Below are 19,918 nucleotides of genomic sequence, written 5' to 3'. Positions count from 1 at the left end.
ACTCCTGGAATCATCCTTGATGGCACTGACAAACTACTTAACTGTGGTTGCCAACCCTATCCACCCACCGGTGGGTGTTGTAGACACTGATTTAAAATGGAATGTGACCTTACCTTCAAATGATAAAGTTTTGTGTGAGAGTTCATATGAAATACGTTATGACCTAGGTCCCCCTGGTGTGTTGACTAATAGCTATAGTTCCTGGGAATGAGAGGCACAGTAGTCCAGCAAAATATCTGGAGAGGACCAAGCAGATTACAGCACACTGTTCTGCTGACAGGAAATATGGGATTGCTCTGTAATGAATGGTGTTTAGTAACATTACACTTTAAAAAAGGTAAAGGTTTCCCTTGACGTAAAGTCCAGTCGTGTCCGACTCTAGGGGGCGGTGCTCATCTCCGTTTCTAAGCCTTAGAGCCGGCGTTGTCATAGACACTTCCGGGTCATGTGGCCAGCATGACTCACGGAACGCCGTTACCTTCCCGCCGAAGCGGTACCAATTAATCTACTCACATTTGCATGTTTTCGAACTGCTTGGTGTGCAGGAGCTGGGACTAGCAACGGGAGCTCACATTACACTTTAGGCATGCACAAACCCAGGAAGCTCAGCTGTATCTAATTCTGAAAATCTGCTATAGCAAACAAGTAATAACACTTATTTTTACAGTAAAAAAAAAAAAAAGCAAAGAGCTGTTAAAAAGCCTGAGGGTTTCCTAAATTATTTACAACACTCTACATTAGTCTGGCTTTAAAAGAATATGCTACTGTAAGTTAAACTTGTTTCTGAGAAGCAAATTATTCACCTGTAAATGGATGGAATGTTGCTCCACACATGTACTGCGTTCTGGACATTGCCATCATCTTGCTTATATCGGAGAACTGCTTCCCTCTGTAAAATAAACGTATTTATACCTCAACCATTAGAACAGCATCTCCCAAACAATGCCCATTCCACATGATACAGATTTAGGCAATAGGCATTTTTGTCTAATTCAGTTTTGAGGAGGAGGAGGAAGAGGAATAATATGGGCCTCAGAAGGTCAAAGGGGCATGTCATTGAAGCAATGTCATTTCAGAAGACGGGCCTGAAATTTCATCCCCTTTTAGGGGGGTTGGGTGGGGTGAATTACTTAAAGTAGGCCTTCCAATAGCCACCATTTTGCTCTCAGCCTGTGGCGGTATTATCATGGGAGGAGACTCTGTGGATCATCTGGAAAGCTGCATGAGGTCTGCAGGTCCCCACACAACAGAATGCAGAGCTGCTTTCCAGGACCATTTTAAACTTAAACAGTTTGAATGCAAGCTTACCGTAATCATGTGTTTGTGCATCTGTGTTTCATTGTGGATGCCAACAGGATGAATTGAAATCATGGCGGGGATATGGTAGGGATGCATGCAGAGCCAGTATAATCTTTTGTATTAACTCTAAATTGTTCCAATAAAAATCTACATGGATGTTAGGCATTTAAATAAATAATGCAGACTCAGTTCATTCACTTCCTGATAGCAATTTGGTTTCCAACTAACCTGAAAAAAGCGAGAAGCAGCATCTCTCTCTGCTTTATCCAAGACAATATTGTCTACAAATAGCCAGAAAAATGGCTTTTTACTTTTTTCTTCAGGACTTCCATACTGAAGTATACGAAAAAATTGGTAAAAATACCAGGCTTTAGAAGGAGAAAAGAAGAGAAAACAGTCTGTTGTAAGTAGCCTCTGAAAATAGTTTCTAAAAAGAAATTACAGTGGTTTTTTTTTAAGTGACAAATACCACATGATCTTTCTCACTTGTCCAGAATTTTGGACCTTTTCAGTATGACATTCAGTTAGGAAGTTATTGTCTTATATCGATAATTCACAAGCAATAGCCATATAACATTAAGTTTTATGTATGTTGATTGGTGATCTAGCAACCTCTCCCAATTTTGGTGGTTATGAATGATGGAAATTATACCAAACAGTATAATTGGAAGTAGCAAGAAGTTATAGCATCCAGCTCTTTGGCCACTGGCACAACTTCCAATGGCTAAAATAACTTCTTACAGCAATGTTTTTCAAATCTGGGAACTTTAAGATGTGTGGACTTCAACTCCCAGAATTCCCCAGCCAGTATGCTGGTTGGGGAATTCTGGGAGCTGAAGTCCACACGTCTTAAAGTTGCTAAGTTTGAAAAATGCTGCTTTACAGTAAAAGGGTATTGGAACTAAAACTAGAATATTTCCCACTTTAGCTATTACCTTTTTGGATTGCTGAGAGGATGAATGGAAAACGAAATGTAAAATTATAAGGAGACATGCTACAATGTTAATTTCATGCAAATTAAATAGACTAGTTCCCAAGTAAATATTTGTATAACCACTATATTAAAAGGGTAAATAAATGACCACAACTATTAGGTTTTCACAGCTGCAATTCCCTAGTCAATATTAAATGGACGGGGCGGGATTCACTTAGCAGAAAGCCATTTAGTGCAGTATGCTGGAAGTCTCAGAAAGTGGGATAGACACAATGGTACCCCTTTGTTTCACTCACTTGGCTCTAGTAAAAACAGAAGTATTGCCTCTATGAGATACAGAATGAGGACAGACTAGAAATTAGATTTTTACAGAGCAGTTATGAATTTTACAATGGTGGACAGCAATCCATATAACTCTGTGAAATGTACTGTGTCTTATACAGCCACTTGAAATGATTGCCAGATGCTTGAGAATTAATTGGAGGTAGTCAATTCATTATACAGACACTGTATAAGAGTAAATATGCTTAGGAATGTGCAGCATGGCCACAATCTATAAATACTTAACGTGGAAGTAGGAGTACCTGACATCGATGGAATCATCAAACAAATTCTGAAGTAAATCTATAGTTTTAAATCACTGTCAGACCCAGCCTAAGAATCAGTCCAGCCAAACTTCAGTTCTTTATTTGCTAATGCCATATAGATAGAATCTTTCCAGACTAAAGCAACTCTACCTAACCTAAGGGGAAATAACCTGGGAAAGCTCTAGGGTGGGGCTATTCTGAATCTCTCAATTTTTCCACAAATGCCCTCTGAACTATGCTTCTGCTTATCTCCTTCCACTCCTTGGAATGTGCTCCTGTCCTAACAGCCAGGAACCACGCTGAGACGAGGAATAGGTCTCTAGTGTTTATTGCTGCCATATAAGACAGAAAATCCTAACAAACTGAAGAAGCGTGGGAAAAACCCAGACAGATAAACCCCAAAAGTTAAGGCGGGTCTGATCTGTGTCTCTTTGAATGGCTGTTTAATTCCTCAGTACTACGCATGCGTTTTCCCCCCGGATAGAGGCCCCCTCCTGCTTGCCATCAGTACTCATGACAGCTCCCTCCTTCCTGAGAACCAGTGGCAATGCAGAAATCCACCACAATTACAGAACAGGGGACAAAAATGCAATCAAAAGGACAAATGATTTTCAACAAACCAGAATCCAAGATACTTATATTAATAGCTTTCATTTTAAATATGATTAAGTTGCTTACCAGATGGATGTTTGTAAAATTTTCCCACTGGAGGAGTTGAGCCAAAAATAAAATCAAATGGGCCCCATTCTTCTATCTAGAAATAAATAGATAAAATAAAATAAATCAGCTCCAGAAACTTAGTTGGTTCATTAATTAGCATACTGATAATTAATAATACTGATCCACAAATTAATATATTAATGAAAAAAACAGTAATTTGCCTTAATCTACAGCTCCCCAATTTAAATTTATGGGGCTCTATATATTACTCTGGGTAAGACTATGCCCACTGACAATAGTTTATTTCAAATTCATTCAAATCTGTTGCTAAATTAATTATTATTATGAATATTAATTAAATAATCCAAAATGTTCCAATGCTCCAACCCCCCATATAGCACACCCCTTAAAAACAACCAGCTCTTAGCCTTCTCAAAAATCTTCTCACTAGGCTCCTGGATGAGGATAGAATCCCTCTACCCACTTTTTCATTGTGGGAGGCGCATCTAACTCCTTACCTAAACCCCTGCCTCTCACTCAGAAGATTATGCTAAAAATCCAATTTTTCTCAAGTTCTCCACACTTGTACAGTTCTTCTACTGGGCACCAGTTACTCCAGCAGACTCTACACAGATCTCAGTCAGGCTCAAGCCATATGCTAGCCCTCCATCCCACTGTGGTAGCTTCAAGTTCAGCTTTCGTTTCTATCTTTACTTTAACTCTTCTTTCTCTTGCCACTATTTTCTCCCAAACATTTTATTCCCCATTCTACCTTCTTTCAACTTGGCTTCTTATCAACTCTAATACACAAAATTAATCTTCAAAACAATTATCAGAACAATCCACACAGGGTAATAAATCAACACAAACACCTTCCTCTCTTCACAACTCAAAAGAGCCAGCATACTGACTGCTATCTTGAAAAATAAAAGTTTTACAAAGCATCTTGTACTTACATGAATTCTTATCACATCTGTGACATCATCCACGTACTTTAGATATCCATTGCCTCTCCTTTCCCCCAGAAACCCCAAGCTTTTCAGTTCTGGAGAGGAGAAATGAAAAATGCAAAATACATTAAGTATGATACATGACCTCAGTTTGTCTTGGATACATAAGAAGGTGCCAGTGAAGGTCACTTAAAACTCTGTTAAACAATCTGAAAGTGGAATGAGGAAGGTGACTCTATGGGGCACTGAACCAAGACACACTTTTCCTCTGCAGCAGCTGTTCAGAAAGGCAGAAAAATCTGGCTCTTGTGAATGAGAGGAGAAAGGAGAATTTTCCAGCTTTAAAAAAGGAGACTAATTCTGTTGAAACACATCAAGCAATAAATAACAACAACAATCAAAATCAGCACAGAATTGGAAAGAGAAGGAATATTGAAGGATACATGTACTGTAACTGTACAATCTATTTCTCTGTTTATTGTGTTTTGTAAAAGGCACAAATTACTATTTTTCTGTCTTTGTTCCCTGATGAACAGCTGAATCACACGGCATTCTGTTAAATATATCTGGCCTTTATAGAACATAGTTTATTTGCCCCAAGAAATCAGAAGGTGTCTGATGCAAGTGTGTTGTAAGTGAAGAGATAAGGAAGTCTGAGATAAGTCTAAAAACAACAACAACTAGAAAGTATCAAAGAAAACACTGAAATGCAATGAAATGGCAATATCATGTTTCTTGGTATTCTATGAAAAGCAAAGGAATGACAGATATAACTTCTGGGCTAATTTGGTAATGTGGAATCAATTCAGTCTCTAACAGCACAATTCGACGCATTTCTACTCAGGAATGGATTCTGTGTAGTTTCCTCCTGAGTGAAAGGGTAGAAGATTACAGGCCACATAAACAGCAGAGCTTTTAGTGGATTAAATTAAACATTGTTCCCATTTATTGGTATGTCTGTGGCTGTGAATTATTCTCAGATCTGTTAACCATGCAATATTTACATGGTGAGTTTTTGTTTAACTGATTTATTTATTGAATTCATTTTACTCCAAAATGAAGGCTGATACCACTTGTAGGTAGTTGATATTCTTCATAATAAATGAGATTGATTCCACCAGGAGTTAAACACTTACTTAAATATTTCTTACAGAAACCAATGGCTTTAATGAGTATCCCATTTATTTTTCACTGAACTTGAATTGAATTGAATTGAAATGATATGAAATGAAATGAAGCAAATGTAAATTTAAAAGTAACTTTCAGAAGGCAATATGCAATTTGTGTGTATGTGTGTGTATGGGGGACTTCAACCATATATACTTCTTGCAAATGAAATATAAGCCAAGAAACATTTAGGCTGATATAGTCAGCTTACTATGTAAATTATCCTACTGGTTTATAAAGAAACAGATTTGGAAAAGTCCAAAGGTATCCTATTCAATCCTTGCCCAAAGACCTGAAGGACTGCTTATCACTACTCCTATTTTCTAGTCACTCGCCCATGAAATCCAGACTGCAGTGGGTGATCAGCAGAGAAAAGGACTCATAAATGCTTTTGCAAAGCTTTTGGCACCCAATGAGCCAAGTCAGCTAAGTACTGTGAATTTTAGACTACTGTATGTGGATAGAAAAATATGCATGTCTATATTACATGTTTACTTACCTTCTGTAATATTGTCAAAAAGTGAAAGCACATGGATTGATTTTCTCTCCCATGGAGACAATGGCTGATATATCCAAATATTAGGGCTGTTCTAACACAATCAGTAAAGCAAATATTTGTTAGCCAAGGGGGTATATCTGTTCAATACACCCAATTAATCCAATAACAATTACAAACCCACACAATTTTATTATTTTTTAGAAATAATGTTATTTCAATTATTATATATATTAAATATGTACTAGAAGGCTGCTTCAGGTTCAGTAACACAATTTAAGCAGTCTGTTAGATCATTTTGATAATTAATACACATGTTTTTATTTTGATCATACATATTTTATGCTAGTTTATTAAAAACTTTGTATCTGCCTTTTTGGAAAGTTGCAGGTGCCTTTAAATTAACAGAACCTTTCTAAAGTGGGTCTTAGTATATTCTCCAGGCCACATCTGAATGTAGCTGTGACTGAAAATATGTGGTTGAAAGGAATGAAATTTACACCATGTTATAATCTCAAAGAGAATTTTACAAAATGGTGTACCGTTGGTGTATGTCACCAGAGAACCTGTCTAGAATGTATCAAGGCACTTCAAATTTATGCTGGAAATGTGGACGTGTAAATAGGCTAGAAAATTCTGGATTCAAATACACTGATTCAGAAGTTTTTAAAGATTAATATACAATTGAGACCAGAGGTTTTTCTTTTGGGATTGATGGATCAACAGTTGGGAAAAAGTCATGGAACTTTTGTTTTTGTACATGATAACTGCAGCAAGATTATTGTATGCACAAAGATGGAAAGATTCAGCACTGCCCACGATGGAGGAATGGTTGGTGAAGACGATAGAACTTGCTGAGATGGCTAAATTGACTTCTTTGATCAGAGAAAAGGCAATATGTATGTTTATTGCTGGCTGGAAACTCCTTATGGACTTTTTGTGTAAAACAGAAAAAAACGACCTTATGATTTATGGTTTTGATGATTAGACAGGATAGGCTTTAGAAAGAAGAGAGTTAAGCTGTAACCATAGAGTAAGAGGTAAATTTTTAATTGTACTTATAACTGCTGTAAAGAAGATTGGAAGCTACTTCTTTGTATCTTTTTTCTTTCTTTTCTATTTTTCTTTTACTTTTTCCCCTTTTCTTGCACTTTTAGCTTTCTCTTTAATTTCTTTCTTTTTCTTTTTTCTTTTTCTTTTTTTTTCTGAGTCTGATTCCTGGTAATAAGGAGGAATTTCATGACAGTGAGAACTATTAAGCAGTGGAACAGCTTGTTTCCCAGAGTTGTGGGTGCTCCATCGCTGGAGGTTTTCAAGAAAAGATTGGACAACCATTTGTCCGAGATGGTATGAGAATTCCTGCCTTGGGCAGGGAGTTGGACTAGAAGACCTCCAAGGTCCCTTCCAACCCTATGATGATTCTGTGAGTATGCTGCCACTTGCTTAAAATGAAGCATGTTTTAATTTGTTCAGCTGTGTACATTTATATTATCTGCTGGCAACATAGTGGTTGTGCCTTCTGTCTGAATAGCATCCCTGTCAGAAATCAGTTCATTTAGCTGATTATTCTGTGCAATATCCTGTAGAAAATTTACCCAGTTACTTTAAAGCCAAGCAATACTTGAACATTTGTAAGTCAACTGAGCTTTTCCTTACAGATTCTTGATCGTAGAAGTGTTTCAGGTCTGCACGCCATTTTGTTCTCCTCTTTAGCAATCCATTTACACCCTGGGGTGCACACATGAAGCATATCCAGGGACTTGTTTCTTTTATTTCTTCTGCACACCCAGGATAAACAAGGGTATCCACACATTCTTCACAAAAGCATCTAAATAAATTTAAACAATTTTATTTTTAAAATAAAAGGCACAAATTACTATTTTTCTGTCTTTGTTCCCTGATGAACAGCTGAATCACACGGCATTCTGTTAAATATATCTGGCCTTTATAGAACATAGTTTATTTGCCCCAAGAAATGCTATGAAAATACCTTTGAGGTATGTTTAACTATTCAAGAACATAGAAAAGACTCTTAAAGTTTACTATGAAACTTTTATGTAAATGTGGTATAGGCCTTAATATGGCTCAGGTAAGGGATGAAGCACACAAACTATAAGTCCCAGCATACTGTCACTTTGTCACTGACTGTGCTGACTGGAGTTCCTAAGCCCATCGCTCACGAATAACTGTAAGCTTGAAGACTGGATTATTAAGTTAATGGACTTGGCTCAAATGGCTAAGTTAGCAGCGTTAATAAGAGAAATACTGTTTCTGGATTTATCTCTACTTGGCAACCACTTTTAGATTACTTGCTTGTGTTGGAAAAAAATTAAGTTTTGATTTTGGATTTTAGTGATTAAATGGTTTGCTTTGATAGAAATAATGTTACTATGGTTTAATTAGAGATTAATAAGAGATTCTCTTTGTAAATTTATCTATATCCGTATTGGAGAAAGTCAGAAGTCATTTGCAGTTTCTGCTTCCTGTCTATTTGCACTTTTATAGTTTTTTTCTTTTGCCTTTAGTTCTATTTTCTAGCTTTTCTATATTTTCTATTTTGTGTTTTAGCTATACTTTGAAAACTAATAAAGTTCTTATTAAAAAAGGGAATAACTGGAAGCTTATATAGTTTTTATCTGAATTAGAGCCACTAACTGCCAAGATCAGTAAATGGTTCTTTCCACAGTGGTTCCCTCCCTAACAGGAAGAGCACCACTTTCTAATTTATGTCACTTTGCTGTTAAAGGCAAAGAAGCAGAACTAGTCAAACAGATGAACGTTATGATATGAATGGAAAAGGAACAGAAATCAGAAGGAACTGGAGGTCTTGTGTAGTTAATTTGGCTAAATGGATAGGACAGCAATTAAGTTGGAATATTAACTATCTGTTACAAACTATTACTACTACTATCATGTCCAACTTTCCATTTAGTCATCACAGAAGACAGAGGAGAAGGGTTTGGGAGACGCATGGTATGTGTATATCTGCTAAAAAGGACTGTACCACCTACATTGTCAACAGGTTGAGTGCAGAAAGTCAGTTCTGGTATTAATGTTGCAATTACACCGATATGAGAATTTCTAAGAAAGAAGGGACCATATTTTTAAATAGTTGCTGAGTTATTGTAATCCTAATGGCAACTACAGTTTTTGATTTTTAATATATAAGAAGATACCATATGCACCATGAGACCAAGTAGAGTAAAGGAATGTTTTATCCTTTAAAAAAAAAGTCTTATTGCAATACAAAGACTTCTTCTTCAGCTTCACACTTGGTAGCATTTCAAACTTTCATTTGTAGAATTTGGATATTGCTAACCTGTGACATGCTGCATCATCACACATTATTAGAGATTTGCCACAGCAGCAGATGGTACAGTCAGCTTGGTACCCATCATCATCACATAGGAAGAATCTCTCCAAAAACCTTTCCTTAAAATAAAGGACAGAAAACTTAATTTATAATACTATTTACTATATACTGTATGAACTTAATTCATGATACTGTTTACTGATAGTTCACACATGGAACACACTTCAGCCATTCATAAAGTAGCACTTTAAAATAGGTTAAAATTACTAGTCTTGCTTTACAGATAAGAAGTGAAGCTTGGATATAGTTTACTTAAGAATAATATTGGGGTTGTTGGAGGACTTCCAGTGGGGAAATGGCAGACTGAGCAGCTATGCCTACAGGCTTAGTGGGTGGAACTGAAAACATGGAATTTTTTTCGGGCTGGATAGTGGAGTTGGAGAAATTTAAGAGAGAGACAGATCTGCAAGCAATAAGTGAAATTGACTTTCTGGTGAAATATCATGAAAAAGAAGGGGTCATTATGTATGGGAGGTTTTCTGAAGAGAAGTTGGAATTTTTGAGGGGGGCAGTTGGGCTGTTCGATTTTTTTCGAGAGAAAAGCTCTGTGCAAATTGTGGGGATATGTAAATGCTCTGGTTTATTTTGAAGTGGGATAAGGGTTAAAGAATGTTTACCTGGATCATTTTTAGGGTTTGACTGATGTTATTTGTTTTTAAGGATTTTGATTAAGATTATTAGGGTATAAAAATGTTTATTTGGATGGTTTTAAGGATTTGATTTAAGGTTACTGTTTCGAATTTTCTTTTTTGGGTTTATTAAGATTAAGATTATTAAAACTGTTGTACTATTAAGTATAATGTCAGACAATTTATGTTCTTTTAGTTTGATTTTTATTATGTTGTTTTGTTGTTTATTCGTTTAGTCGCTTCCGACTCTTTGTGATTTCATGGACCAGCCCACGCCAGAGCTTCCTGTCGGTCGTCAACACCCCCAGCACCCCCAGGGATGAGTCCGTCACCTCTAGAATATCATCCATCCATCTTGCCCTTGGTCGGCCCCTCTTCCTTTTGCCTTCCACTCTCCCTAGCATCAGCATCTTCTCCAGGGTGTCCTGTCTTCTCATTATGTGGCCAAAGTATTTCAGTTTTGCCTTTAATATCATTCCCTCAAGTGAGCAGTCTGGCTTTATTTCCTGGAGGATGGACTGGTTTGATCTTCTTGCAGTCCAAGCCACTCTCAGCATTTTCCTCCAACACCACAGTTCAAGAGCATCGATCTTCCTTCGCTCAGCCTTCCTTATGGTCCAGCTCTCGCAGCCATATGTTACTACAGGGAACACCATTGCTTTAACTATGCGGGCCTTTGTTGTCAGTGTGATGTCTCTGCTCTTAACTATTTTATCGAGATTTGTCATTGCTCTTCTTCCAAGGATTAAGCGTCTTCTGATTTCCTGACTGCAGTCAGCATCTGCAGTAATCTTTGCACCTAGGAATACAAAGTCTTTCACTGCTTCTACATTTTCTCCCTCTATTTGCCAGTTATCAATCAAGCTGGTTGCCATAATCTTGGTTTTTTTGAGGTTTAGCTGCAAGCCAGCTTTTGCACTTTCTTCTTTCACCTTCATCATAAGGCTCCTCAGTTCCTCTTCACTTTCAGCCATCAAAGTGGTATCATCTGCATATCTGAGATTGTTAATGTTTCTTCCAGAGATTTTAACTCCAGCCTTGGATTCCTCAAGCCCAGCTTGTCGCATGATGTGTTCTGCATACAAGTTGAATAGGTAGGGTGAGAGTATACAGCCCTGCTGTACTCCTTTCCCAATCTTAAACCAGTCCGTTGTTCCGTGGTCTGTTCTTACTGTTGCTACTTGGTCGTTATACAGATTCTTCAGGAGGCATACAAGATGACTTGGTATCCCCATACCACTAAGAACTTGCCACAATTTGTTATGGTCCACACAGTCAAAGGCTTTAGAATAGTCAATAAAACAGAAATAGATGTTTTTCTGAAACTCCCTGGCTTTTTCCATTATCCAGCAGATATTGGCAATTTGGTCTCTAGTTCCTCTGCCTTTTCTAAACCCAGCTTGTACATCTGGCAATTCTCGCTCCATGAACTGCTGAAGTCTACCTTGAAGGATCTTGAGCATTACCTTACTGGCATGTGAAATGAGTGCCACTGTTCGATAGTTTGAACATTCTTTAGTGTTCCCCTTTTTTGGTATGGGGATATAAGTTGATTTTTTCCAATCTGATGGCCATTCTTGTGTTTTCCAAATTTGCTGGCATATAGCATGCATTACCTTGACAGCATCATCTCGCAAGATTTTGAACAGTTCAGCTGGGATGCCGTCGTCTCCTGTTGCCTTGTTATTAGCAATGCTTCTTAAGGCCCACTCAACCTCACTCTTCAGGATGTCTGGCTCTAGCTCACCGACTACACCGTCAAAGCTATCCCCGATATTGTTATCCTTCCTATACAGGTCTTCTGTATATTCTTACCACCTTTTCTTGATCTCTTCTTCTTCTGTTAGGTCCTTGCCATCTTTGTTTTTGATCATACCCATTTTTGCCTGGAATTTACCTCCAATGTTTCTAATTTTCTGGAAGAGGTCTCTTGTCCTTACTATTCTATTGTCTTCTTCCACTTCCGCGCATTGCTTGTTTAAAAATAATTCCTTATCTCTTCTGGCTAACCTCTGGAATTTTGCATTTAATTTGGCATATCTCCCCCTATCACTGTTGCCTTTTGCTTTCCTTCTTTCTTGGGCTACTTCTAGTGTCTCAGCAGACAGCCATTTTGCCTTCTTGGTTTTCTCTTTCTTTGGGATGTATTTTGTTGCCGCCTCCTGAACAATGCTGCCAACTTCTGTCCAGAGTTCTTCCGGGACCCTATCTACTAAGTCCAGTCCCTTAAATCGATTCTTCACCTCCACTGCATATTCCTTAGGAATATTAGTGAGCTCATATCTAGCTGATCTGTGGGTCTTCCCTAATCTCTTTAGTCTGATCCTAAATTGTGCAAGAAGAAGTTTGTGATCTGAACTACAGTCAGCTCCAGGCATTGTTTTTACTGACTGTACAGATGTCCGCCACCTTTGGCTGCAAAGGATGTAATCAATCTGATTTCGGTGTTGTCCATCTGGTGAAGTCCATGTATAAAGCCGTCTCTTAGGTTGTTTGAAGAGAGTGTTTGTTATGCAGAGTGAATTGTCTTGGCAAAATTCTATCAGCCTATGTCCTGCTTCATTTTGTTCTCCCAGGCCATACTTACCTGTAATTTGAGGTGTCATTTGACTGCCCACCTTAGCATTCCAGTCTCCCGTGATGAAAATAACATCTCTTTTAGGCGTGTTGTCCAGTAGGTGCTGCAGATCCTCATAGAACTGCTCTACTTCAGCTTCTTCAGCATTTGTGGTTGGGGCGTATATTTGGATCACTGTGATGTTATATGGCTTGCCCTGAATTCGAATTGAGATTATTCTGTCGTTTTTTGGGTTGTATCCAAGCACTGCTTTAGCCACTTTACTATTAATTATGAAGGCTACTCCATTTCTTCTGTGGTCCTCTTGTCCACAGTAGTAGATCTGGTGGTCATTTGATGTGAAGTGGCCCATTCCAGTCCATTTCAGTTCACTGACACCCAAAATGTCTATCTTTAATCTTGACATCTCACCAATAACCACATCCAATTTGCCCTGGCTCATAGATCTTACATTCCAGGTTCCAATGGTGTGTTGATCCTTAGAACAACGGATTCGCCATTCACCACCAGCACCGTCGGCCGCTAGCCGTCCTTTCGGCTTTGAGCTAGCTGTGTCATCACGTCTGGGGCTAGTTGAGCTCATCCTCTGTTCCTCCCCAGTAGCATTTTGACCATCTTCTGACCTGGGGGTCTCATCTTCCAATGGTATACCGACATATCTCTGGTTGTACTGATCCATTTAGTTTTCACGGCAAGAATACTGGGGTGGGTTGCCATTACCTTCCCCAGGGATCACATTTAGTCTGACCTCTCTGTCATGACCTTCCCGTCTTGGGTGGCCCTTCACGGTTTAGCTCATGGCATCACTGAGGTGCTCAAGCTCCAGCACCATGACAAGGTAACGATCCTTTGCTGAAGGATTTTTATTATAGTGGACAGAAATGTATAGAATAGTAGTAGGAAGGGAATAACTAAATAAGTGTTATCTTTTGTGGGGAGGGAGTCATTTAGGTGATTTATATGAATTTTTTTCTTTATTTTAATATAAGGGGAGGGAATAACTGTACTTAGTGGTTTTTATAATGTGCTAAAGTAGAATGATTTATAGAAATAATGTTTTGGTTTAATATAGAGTAAGAGATTGATTATGGAATTTTTTTTGTATATCCTTGCTGTTAAAAGTTGGAAGTCACATCTTTCCGTATTGTTGAAAAAAAAAATTCTCTTGTGTTTTCACATCTTTTTAGTTCTTTTTTCTTTTTTGTAGTTTTGTGGTTTTTTGTGGCTTTTATCTTTGTCTTGAAACTTTTTTAAATAAGAATTTTATTAAGTTTCAAGCAAAGATAAAAGCTACAGAAAAACAAAAAAAATGCAAAGAAAAAAGAAAAAGCTAAAAAAGTGTAGAAACACAAGAGAAAATTTTCAAGTTTACAAAAAGAAGTGACTTCTGACTTTTAACAACAAGAATATACAACAATTTTCCATAATTAATCCCTTACTTTATATTAAACCAAAATCACATTATTTCTATAAATAATTCCATTGGCACATTATAAAAATCACTAAATACAGTTGCTCCCTCCCCTAATAATAATAATAATATATCTCCAGCAAAGGATTGTTACCTTGTTGTGGTGCTGGAGATTGAACACTTCAATGACGCCATGAGCTAAACCGTGAAGGGCCACCCAAGACGGGAAGGTCATGACAGAGAGGTCAGACTAAATGCGATCCCTGGGGAAGGTAACGGCAACCCACCCCAGTATTCCTGCCATGAAAACTAAATGGATCAGTACAACCAGAGATATGTTGGTATACCATCAGAAGATGAGACTCCCAGGTCGGAAGATGGTCAAAAGGCTACTGGGGAGGAACAGAGGATAAGTTCAACTAGCCCCAGATGTGATGATGCAGCTAGCTCAAACCTGGAAGGACGGCTAGCGGCCAATGGTGCTGGTGGTAAACGGCGAATCTGATGTTCTAAGGATCAACACACCATTGGAACCTGGAATGTAAGATCTATGAGCCAGGGCAAATTGGATGTGGTTATTGGTGAGATGTCAAGATTAAAGATAGACATTCTGGGCGTCAGTGAACTGAAATGGACTGGAATGGGCCACTTCAGATCAGATGACCACCAGATCTACTACTGTGGACAAGAGGACCACAGAAGAAATGGAGTAGCCTTCATAATTAATAGTAAAGTGGCTAAAGCAGTGCCTGGATACAATCCAAAAAACAATAGAATGATCTCAGTTCGAATTCAGGGTAAGCCATTTAACATCACAGTGATCCAAATACAGTATATGCCCCAACCACAGATGCTGAAGAAGCTGAAGTAGATCAGTTCTATGAGGATCTGCAGCACCTGCTGGACAATATGCCAAAAAGAGATGTTATTTTCATCACAGGAGACTGGAATGCTAAGGTGGGTAGTCAAATGACACCTGGAATTACAGGCAAGCATGGCCTGGGAGAACAAATGAAGCAGGACATAGGCTGATAGAGTTTTGCCAAGACAATTCACTCTGCATAACAAACACCCTCTTCCAACAACCTAAGAGACGGCTTTATACATGGACTTCACCAGATGGACAACACCGAAATCAGATTGATTACATCCTTTGCAGCCAAAGGTGGCGGACATCTATACAGTCGGTAAAAACAAGACCTGGAGCTGACTGTAGTTCAGATCACAAACTTCTTATTGCACAATTTAGGATCAGACTAAAGAGATTAGGGAAGACCCACAGATCAGCTAGATATGAGCTCACTAATATTCCTAAGGAATATGCAGTGGAGGTGAAGAATCGATTTAAGGGACTGGACTTAGTAGATAGGGTCCCGGAAGAACTCTGGACAGAAGTTGGCAGCATTGTTCAGGAGGCGGCAACAAAATACATCCCAAAGAAAGAGAAAACCAAGAAGGCAAAATGGCTGTCTGCTGAGACACTAGAAGTGGCCCAAGAAAGAAGGAAAGCAAAAGGCAACAGTGATAGGGGGAGATATGCCAAATTAAATGCAAAATTCCAGAGGTTAGCCAGAAGAGATATGGAACTATTTTTAAACAAGCAATGTGTGGAAGTGAAAGAAGACAATAGAATAGTAAGGACAAGAGACCTCTTCCAGAAAATTAGAAACATTGGAGGTAAATTCCAGGCAAAAATGGGTATGATCAAAAACAAAGATGGCAAGGACCTAACAGAAGAAAAAGAGATCAAGAAAAGGTGGCAAGAATATACAGAAGACCTGTATAGGAAGGATAACAATGTCAGGGATAGCTTTGACGGTGTGGTCAGTGAGCTAGAGCCAGACATCCTGAAGAGTGAGGTTGAGTGGGCCTTAAGAAGCATTGCTAATAACAAGGCAGCAGGAGATGACAGTATCCCAGCTGAACTGTTCAAAATCTTGCAAGATGATGCTGTCAAGGTGATGCATGCCATATGCCAGCAAATTTGGAAAACACAAGAATGGCCATCAGATTAGAAAAAATCAACTTATATTCCCATACCAAAAAAGGGAAACACTAAAGAATGTTCAAACTATTGAACACTGGCACTTATTTCACGTGCAAGTAAGGTAATGCTCAAGATCCTGCAAGGTAGACTCCAGCGATTCATGGAGCCAGAATTGCCAGATGTACAAGCTGGGTTTAGAAAAGGCAGAGGAACTAGGGACCAAATTGCCAATATCCACTGGATAATGGAAAAAGCCAAGGAGTTTCAGAAAAACATGTATTTCTGTTTTATTGACTATTCTAAAGCCTTTGACTCTGTGGACCATAACAAATTGTGGCAAGTTCTTAGTGGTATGGGGATACCAAGTCATCTTGTATGCCTCCTGAAGAATCTGTATAACGACCAAGTGGCAACGGTAAGAACAGACCATGGAACAAAGGACTGGTTTAAGATTGAGAAAGGAGTGCGGCAGGGTTGTATACTTTCACACTACCTATTCAACTTGTACACAGAACACATCATGCAACATGCTGGGCGTGATGAATCCAAGGCTGGGGTTAAGGTCACTGGAAGAAACATTAACAATCTCAGATATGCAGATGATACCACTTTGATGGCTGAAAGTGAGGAGGAACTGAGGAGCCTCATGATGAAGGTGAAAGAAGAAAGTGCAAAATCTGGGTTGCAGTTAAACCTCAAAAAACCCAGGATTATGGTAACCAGCTTGATTGATAGATAGCAAATAGAGGGAGAAAATGTAGAGGCAGTGACAGACTTCGTATTTCTAGGTGCAAAGATTACTGCAGTCGCTGACTGCAGCCAGGAGATCAGAAGACTTTTTATTCTGGGAGAAGAGCAATGACAAATCTCGATAAAATAGTTAAGAGCAGAGACATCACACTGACAATAAAGGTCCGCATAGTTAAAGCAATGGTGTTCCCCGTAGTAACATATGGCTGCGAGAGCTAGACTATAGGGAAGGCTGAGCGAAGGAAGATAGATGCTTTGGAACTGTGGTGTTGGAGGAAAATTCTGTTGAGTGCCTTGGACTGCAAGAAGATCAAACCAGTCCATCCTCCAGGAAATAAAGCCAGACTGCTCACTTGAGGGAATGATATTAAAGGCAAAACTGAAGTACTTTGGCCACATAATGAGAAGACAGGACACCCTGGAGAAGATGCTGATGCTAGGGAGTGGAAGGCAAAAGGAAGAGGGGCCGACCAAGGGCAAGATGGATGGATGATATTCTAGAGGTGATGGATTCAACCTTGGGGGAGCTGGGGGTGGTGACAACCAACAGGAAGCTCTAGCGTGGGCTGATCCATGAAGTCATGAAGAGTCAGAAGCGACTGAATGAATAAACAACTATATATATATATATATATATATATATATATATATATATATATATATATATATCCATCCATCCATCCATCCATCCATCCATCCATCCATCCATCCATCCATCGTAATTAACTTCCCCCAGATAACATTTATTTAATTATTTCCTTCCTACTACTATTCTATATATTCCTGTCTACTATAATAAAGATCAAACTAAAAAAACATATAAATTTTCTGCCATTATATTTGATAATACAACAATTTTAATAAACTTAATCATATTAAACCCAAAACCAAACATTTTTTTATTATACCTTAATAATCTTAATCCAACTCGTTAAAGATAAATGAAATCAGCCAAACCCTAAAATCCAGATAAATATTCTTAAACCCTTATCCCACTTAAACCCTTATCCCAGAGCATTTAAATATCCCCACAATGTGCACAGAGGTTTTTTCTTTAAAAAATCGAACAGCCCAACTGCCCCCCTCAGAAACTCTGACTTCTCTTCAGGACACCTCCCATATATAATAACCCCTTCTTTTCCATGGCGTTCCATCAGAAGATCACTTTCAGTTATGGCTTGCAACTCGATCTCTCCCTTTAATTTCTTCAACTCGTCTATCTTATCTTTGTCTTGAAACTTAATAAAATTATTTTAAAAATAATAATAATATTGGGTTTGTTAGGCATTTCCAGTGATGCTGTAAATGACTACTAATACTAAACAAGTATCAACAATAATACCAACACCCCTGATCATTCCCATTGGCTCCTTCCATTGGTTTCTTTTATTTCTACTTCTATTGCTAATAACACAATATTATAATACAACTGACAGTTTAATGGCTCTGTTTCAACCCCACATTACAAGAGGGAAGAGTGCATAACATTTCTAGTGCTAAGGTAGATTTTGATGGCCTTTCTGGCTCTGGGAGAGATGCTATTCCAAAGAAAGAGGGCAGCATTTGAAATGGCCTGCCTCCAAGAGCTCCTAGCAAAGGGATCTGATTGAAGGGGCCTGAAGAGACCCCTTTCTATTCAATCTTGTCAGACATGCAGAACCAACTGGGAGAAGACAATCCCAAATATATCCCACTCATGAACCCCATAGGATTTTAAAGGTGGCATCCAGTACCTTGAATTGCACCCAAAAACAAACTAGTAAGAGTGGAGCTCTTAAAGTAGTGATGTTACATGGGCAGATTATGAAGCACCCAACCCTACTTGAGCTGCTGCATTCGGGACCAGTTGTAACTTCCAAGTGGTTTTCAAGGACAGCCCCATATAGAATGCATTGCAGTGGTCCTGATGAGAGGTGACTAAGGCATGAGTAACCAAGAGAAAGACCTCCCATTCCAGGAAGGGTGCTAGTTGGCAAACCAGATGGTATTGTGCCAAGGCCCTCCTTGCTGTAACTACCACTTGCTCCTCAGTTAGGATCTGACAGTCAGGAAGAACCCCCATGTTATGTTCAACTTTTGCAAGAGTGTGACTGTATCCAGAACTAAAGATGGAATATTCCAGGAGCCAGATAGTTTCTTAACCCAAAGCTACTGTGTCTTGCTGGGACTGAGCCTACATTTCACAGCTTCCAGGCACCAGGGCACCTTGGCCGCATTGCTTTTTTGACTCAGGATCAAGATATAAAGTTGGGTATTATCAGCATTCTGACGACACCTGATCCCATGTTGACAGATGACTTCTTCCAGTAATTTCATGTGTATGTTGAATAGAAATAGAGTAAGCCCCAAGCTCTGTGGCTCCTGGTACTTAGGGGGCCTGAGATTCAACTTCTCGCTCCCCTCCATACTGACTTGAATTGCCCCCTCAGAAAGGAGGAGAAGAACACAACACAGTGGCCCCAACCCCCAACCCCCAGTGTGAGTCCTGAAGGATACCATGATTAATAGATAGATGATAGATAGATAGAGGATAGATAGATAGATAGATAGATAGATAGATAGATAGATAGATAGATAGAGGAAGGAAGGAAGGAAGGAAGGAAGGAAGGAAGGAAGGAAAGAAAGAAAGAAAGAAATGCTGGAGGAGAATGTTAAGGGTCAGGCTAAAATCCCATAACCCAAATACACTTTCCCAGGGAAACTAAAAATGTCAGCTCACCCATAACATATTTAGAAGGCCAAGGAATTTTGATAAGCTAGGAAAAAATACTGGGAGTTGAGTAGGGCTTTCGAAAAGCAAAAGTAACTCCCTAAAAGAAACCAGTCATGAAATATTGCCCCTTTCTTCTTTCTAAACCCCACTGGCTTTATAGTCCTGCCCCATTATCTCATAGTTACACCTGTATGACTTCATTGACCTTACTGGGTACATGACCCAATCGAGTGTTTGCTGTTTTTATACCCAATTAAATACTTTGCTGCTGGATCCAATCACATTATATTTTAATTTACACAAGTCTATAAGGAGGGTCTGTAACCCCACATGTCTTTAGGCCTGTCTTTGCCTCCAGTGTTGTCTATAAACCATTACCAAGTG

At 38.8% G+C, this 19,918-nt stretch overlaps 1 protein-coding gene across 1 annotated transcript in view; it reads right to left on the bottom strand.

The window, feature by feature from the left end:
• The window catches only part of DNMT3L (DNA methyltransferase 3 like), a 48,526-nt gene that overhangs the window by 18,438 nt on the left and 10,170 nt on the right, over positions 1–19,918 (bottom strand). Inside the window, exons 4-9 of the mRNA XM_063304693.1 lie at positions 9,413–9,525; positions 7,750–7,921; positions 6,097–6,187; positions 4,437–4,525; positions 3,499–3,574; positions 1,528–1,667 (exon numbers count right to left, since the gene is read on the bottom strand). Of these exons, the coding sequence (XP_063160763.1) occupies positions 1,528–1,667; positions 3,499–3,574; positions 4,437–4,525; positions 6,097–6,187; positions 7,750–7,921; positions 9,413–9,525 (681 nt within the window). The remainder of the gene's footprint in view (positions 1–1,527; positions 1,668–3,498; positions 3,575–4,436; positions 4,526–6,096; positions 6,188–7,749; positions 7,922–9,412; positions 9,526–19,918) is intronic.

The sequence above is a fragment of the Candoia aspera genome, chromosome 5, assembly GCF_035149785.1.
Source record: "Candoia aspera isolate rCanAsp1 chromosome 5, rCanAsp1.hap2, whole genome shotgun sequence".
Taxonomy (NCBI): domain Eukaryota; kingdom Metazoa; phylum Chordata; class Lepidosauria; order Squamata; family Boidae; genus Candoia; species Candoia aspera.
This window is presented reverse-complemented; position numbering and strand designations above follow the sequence as displayed.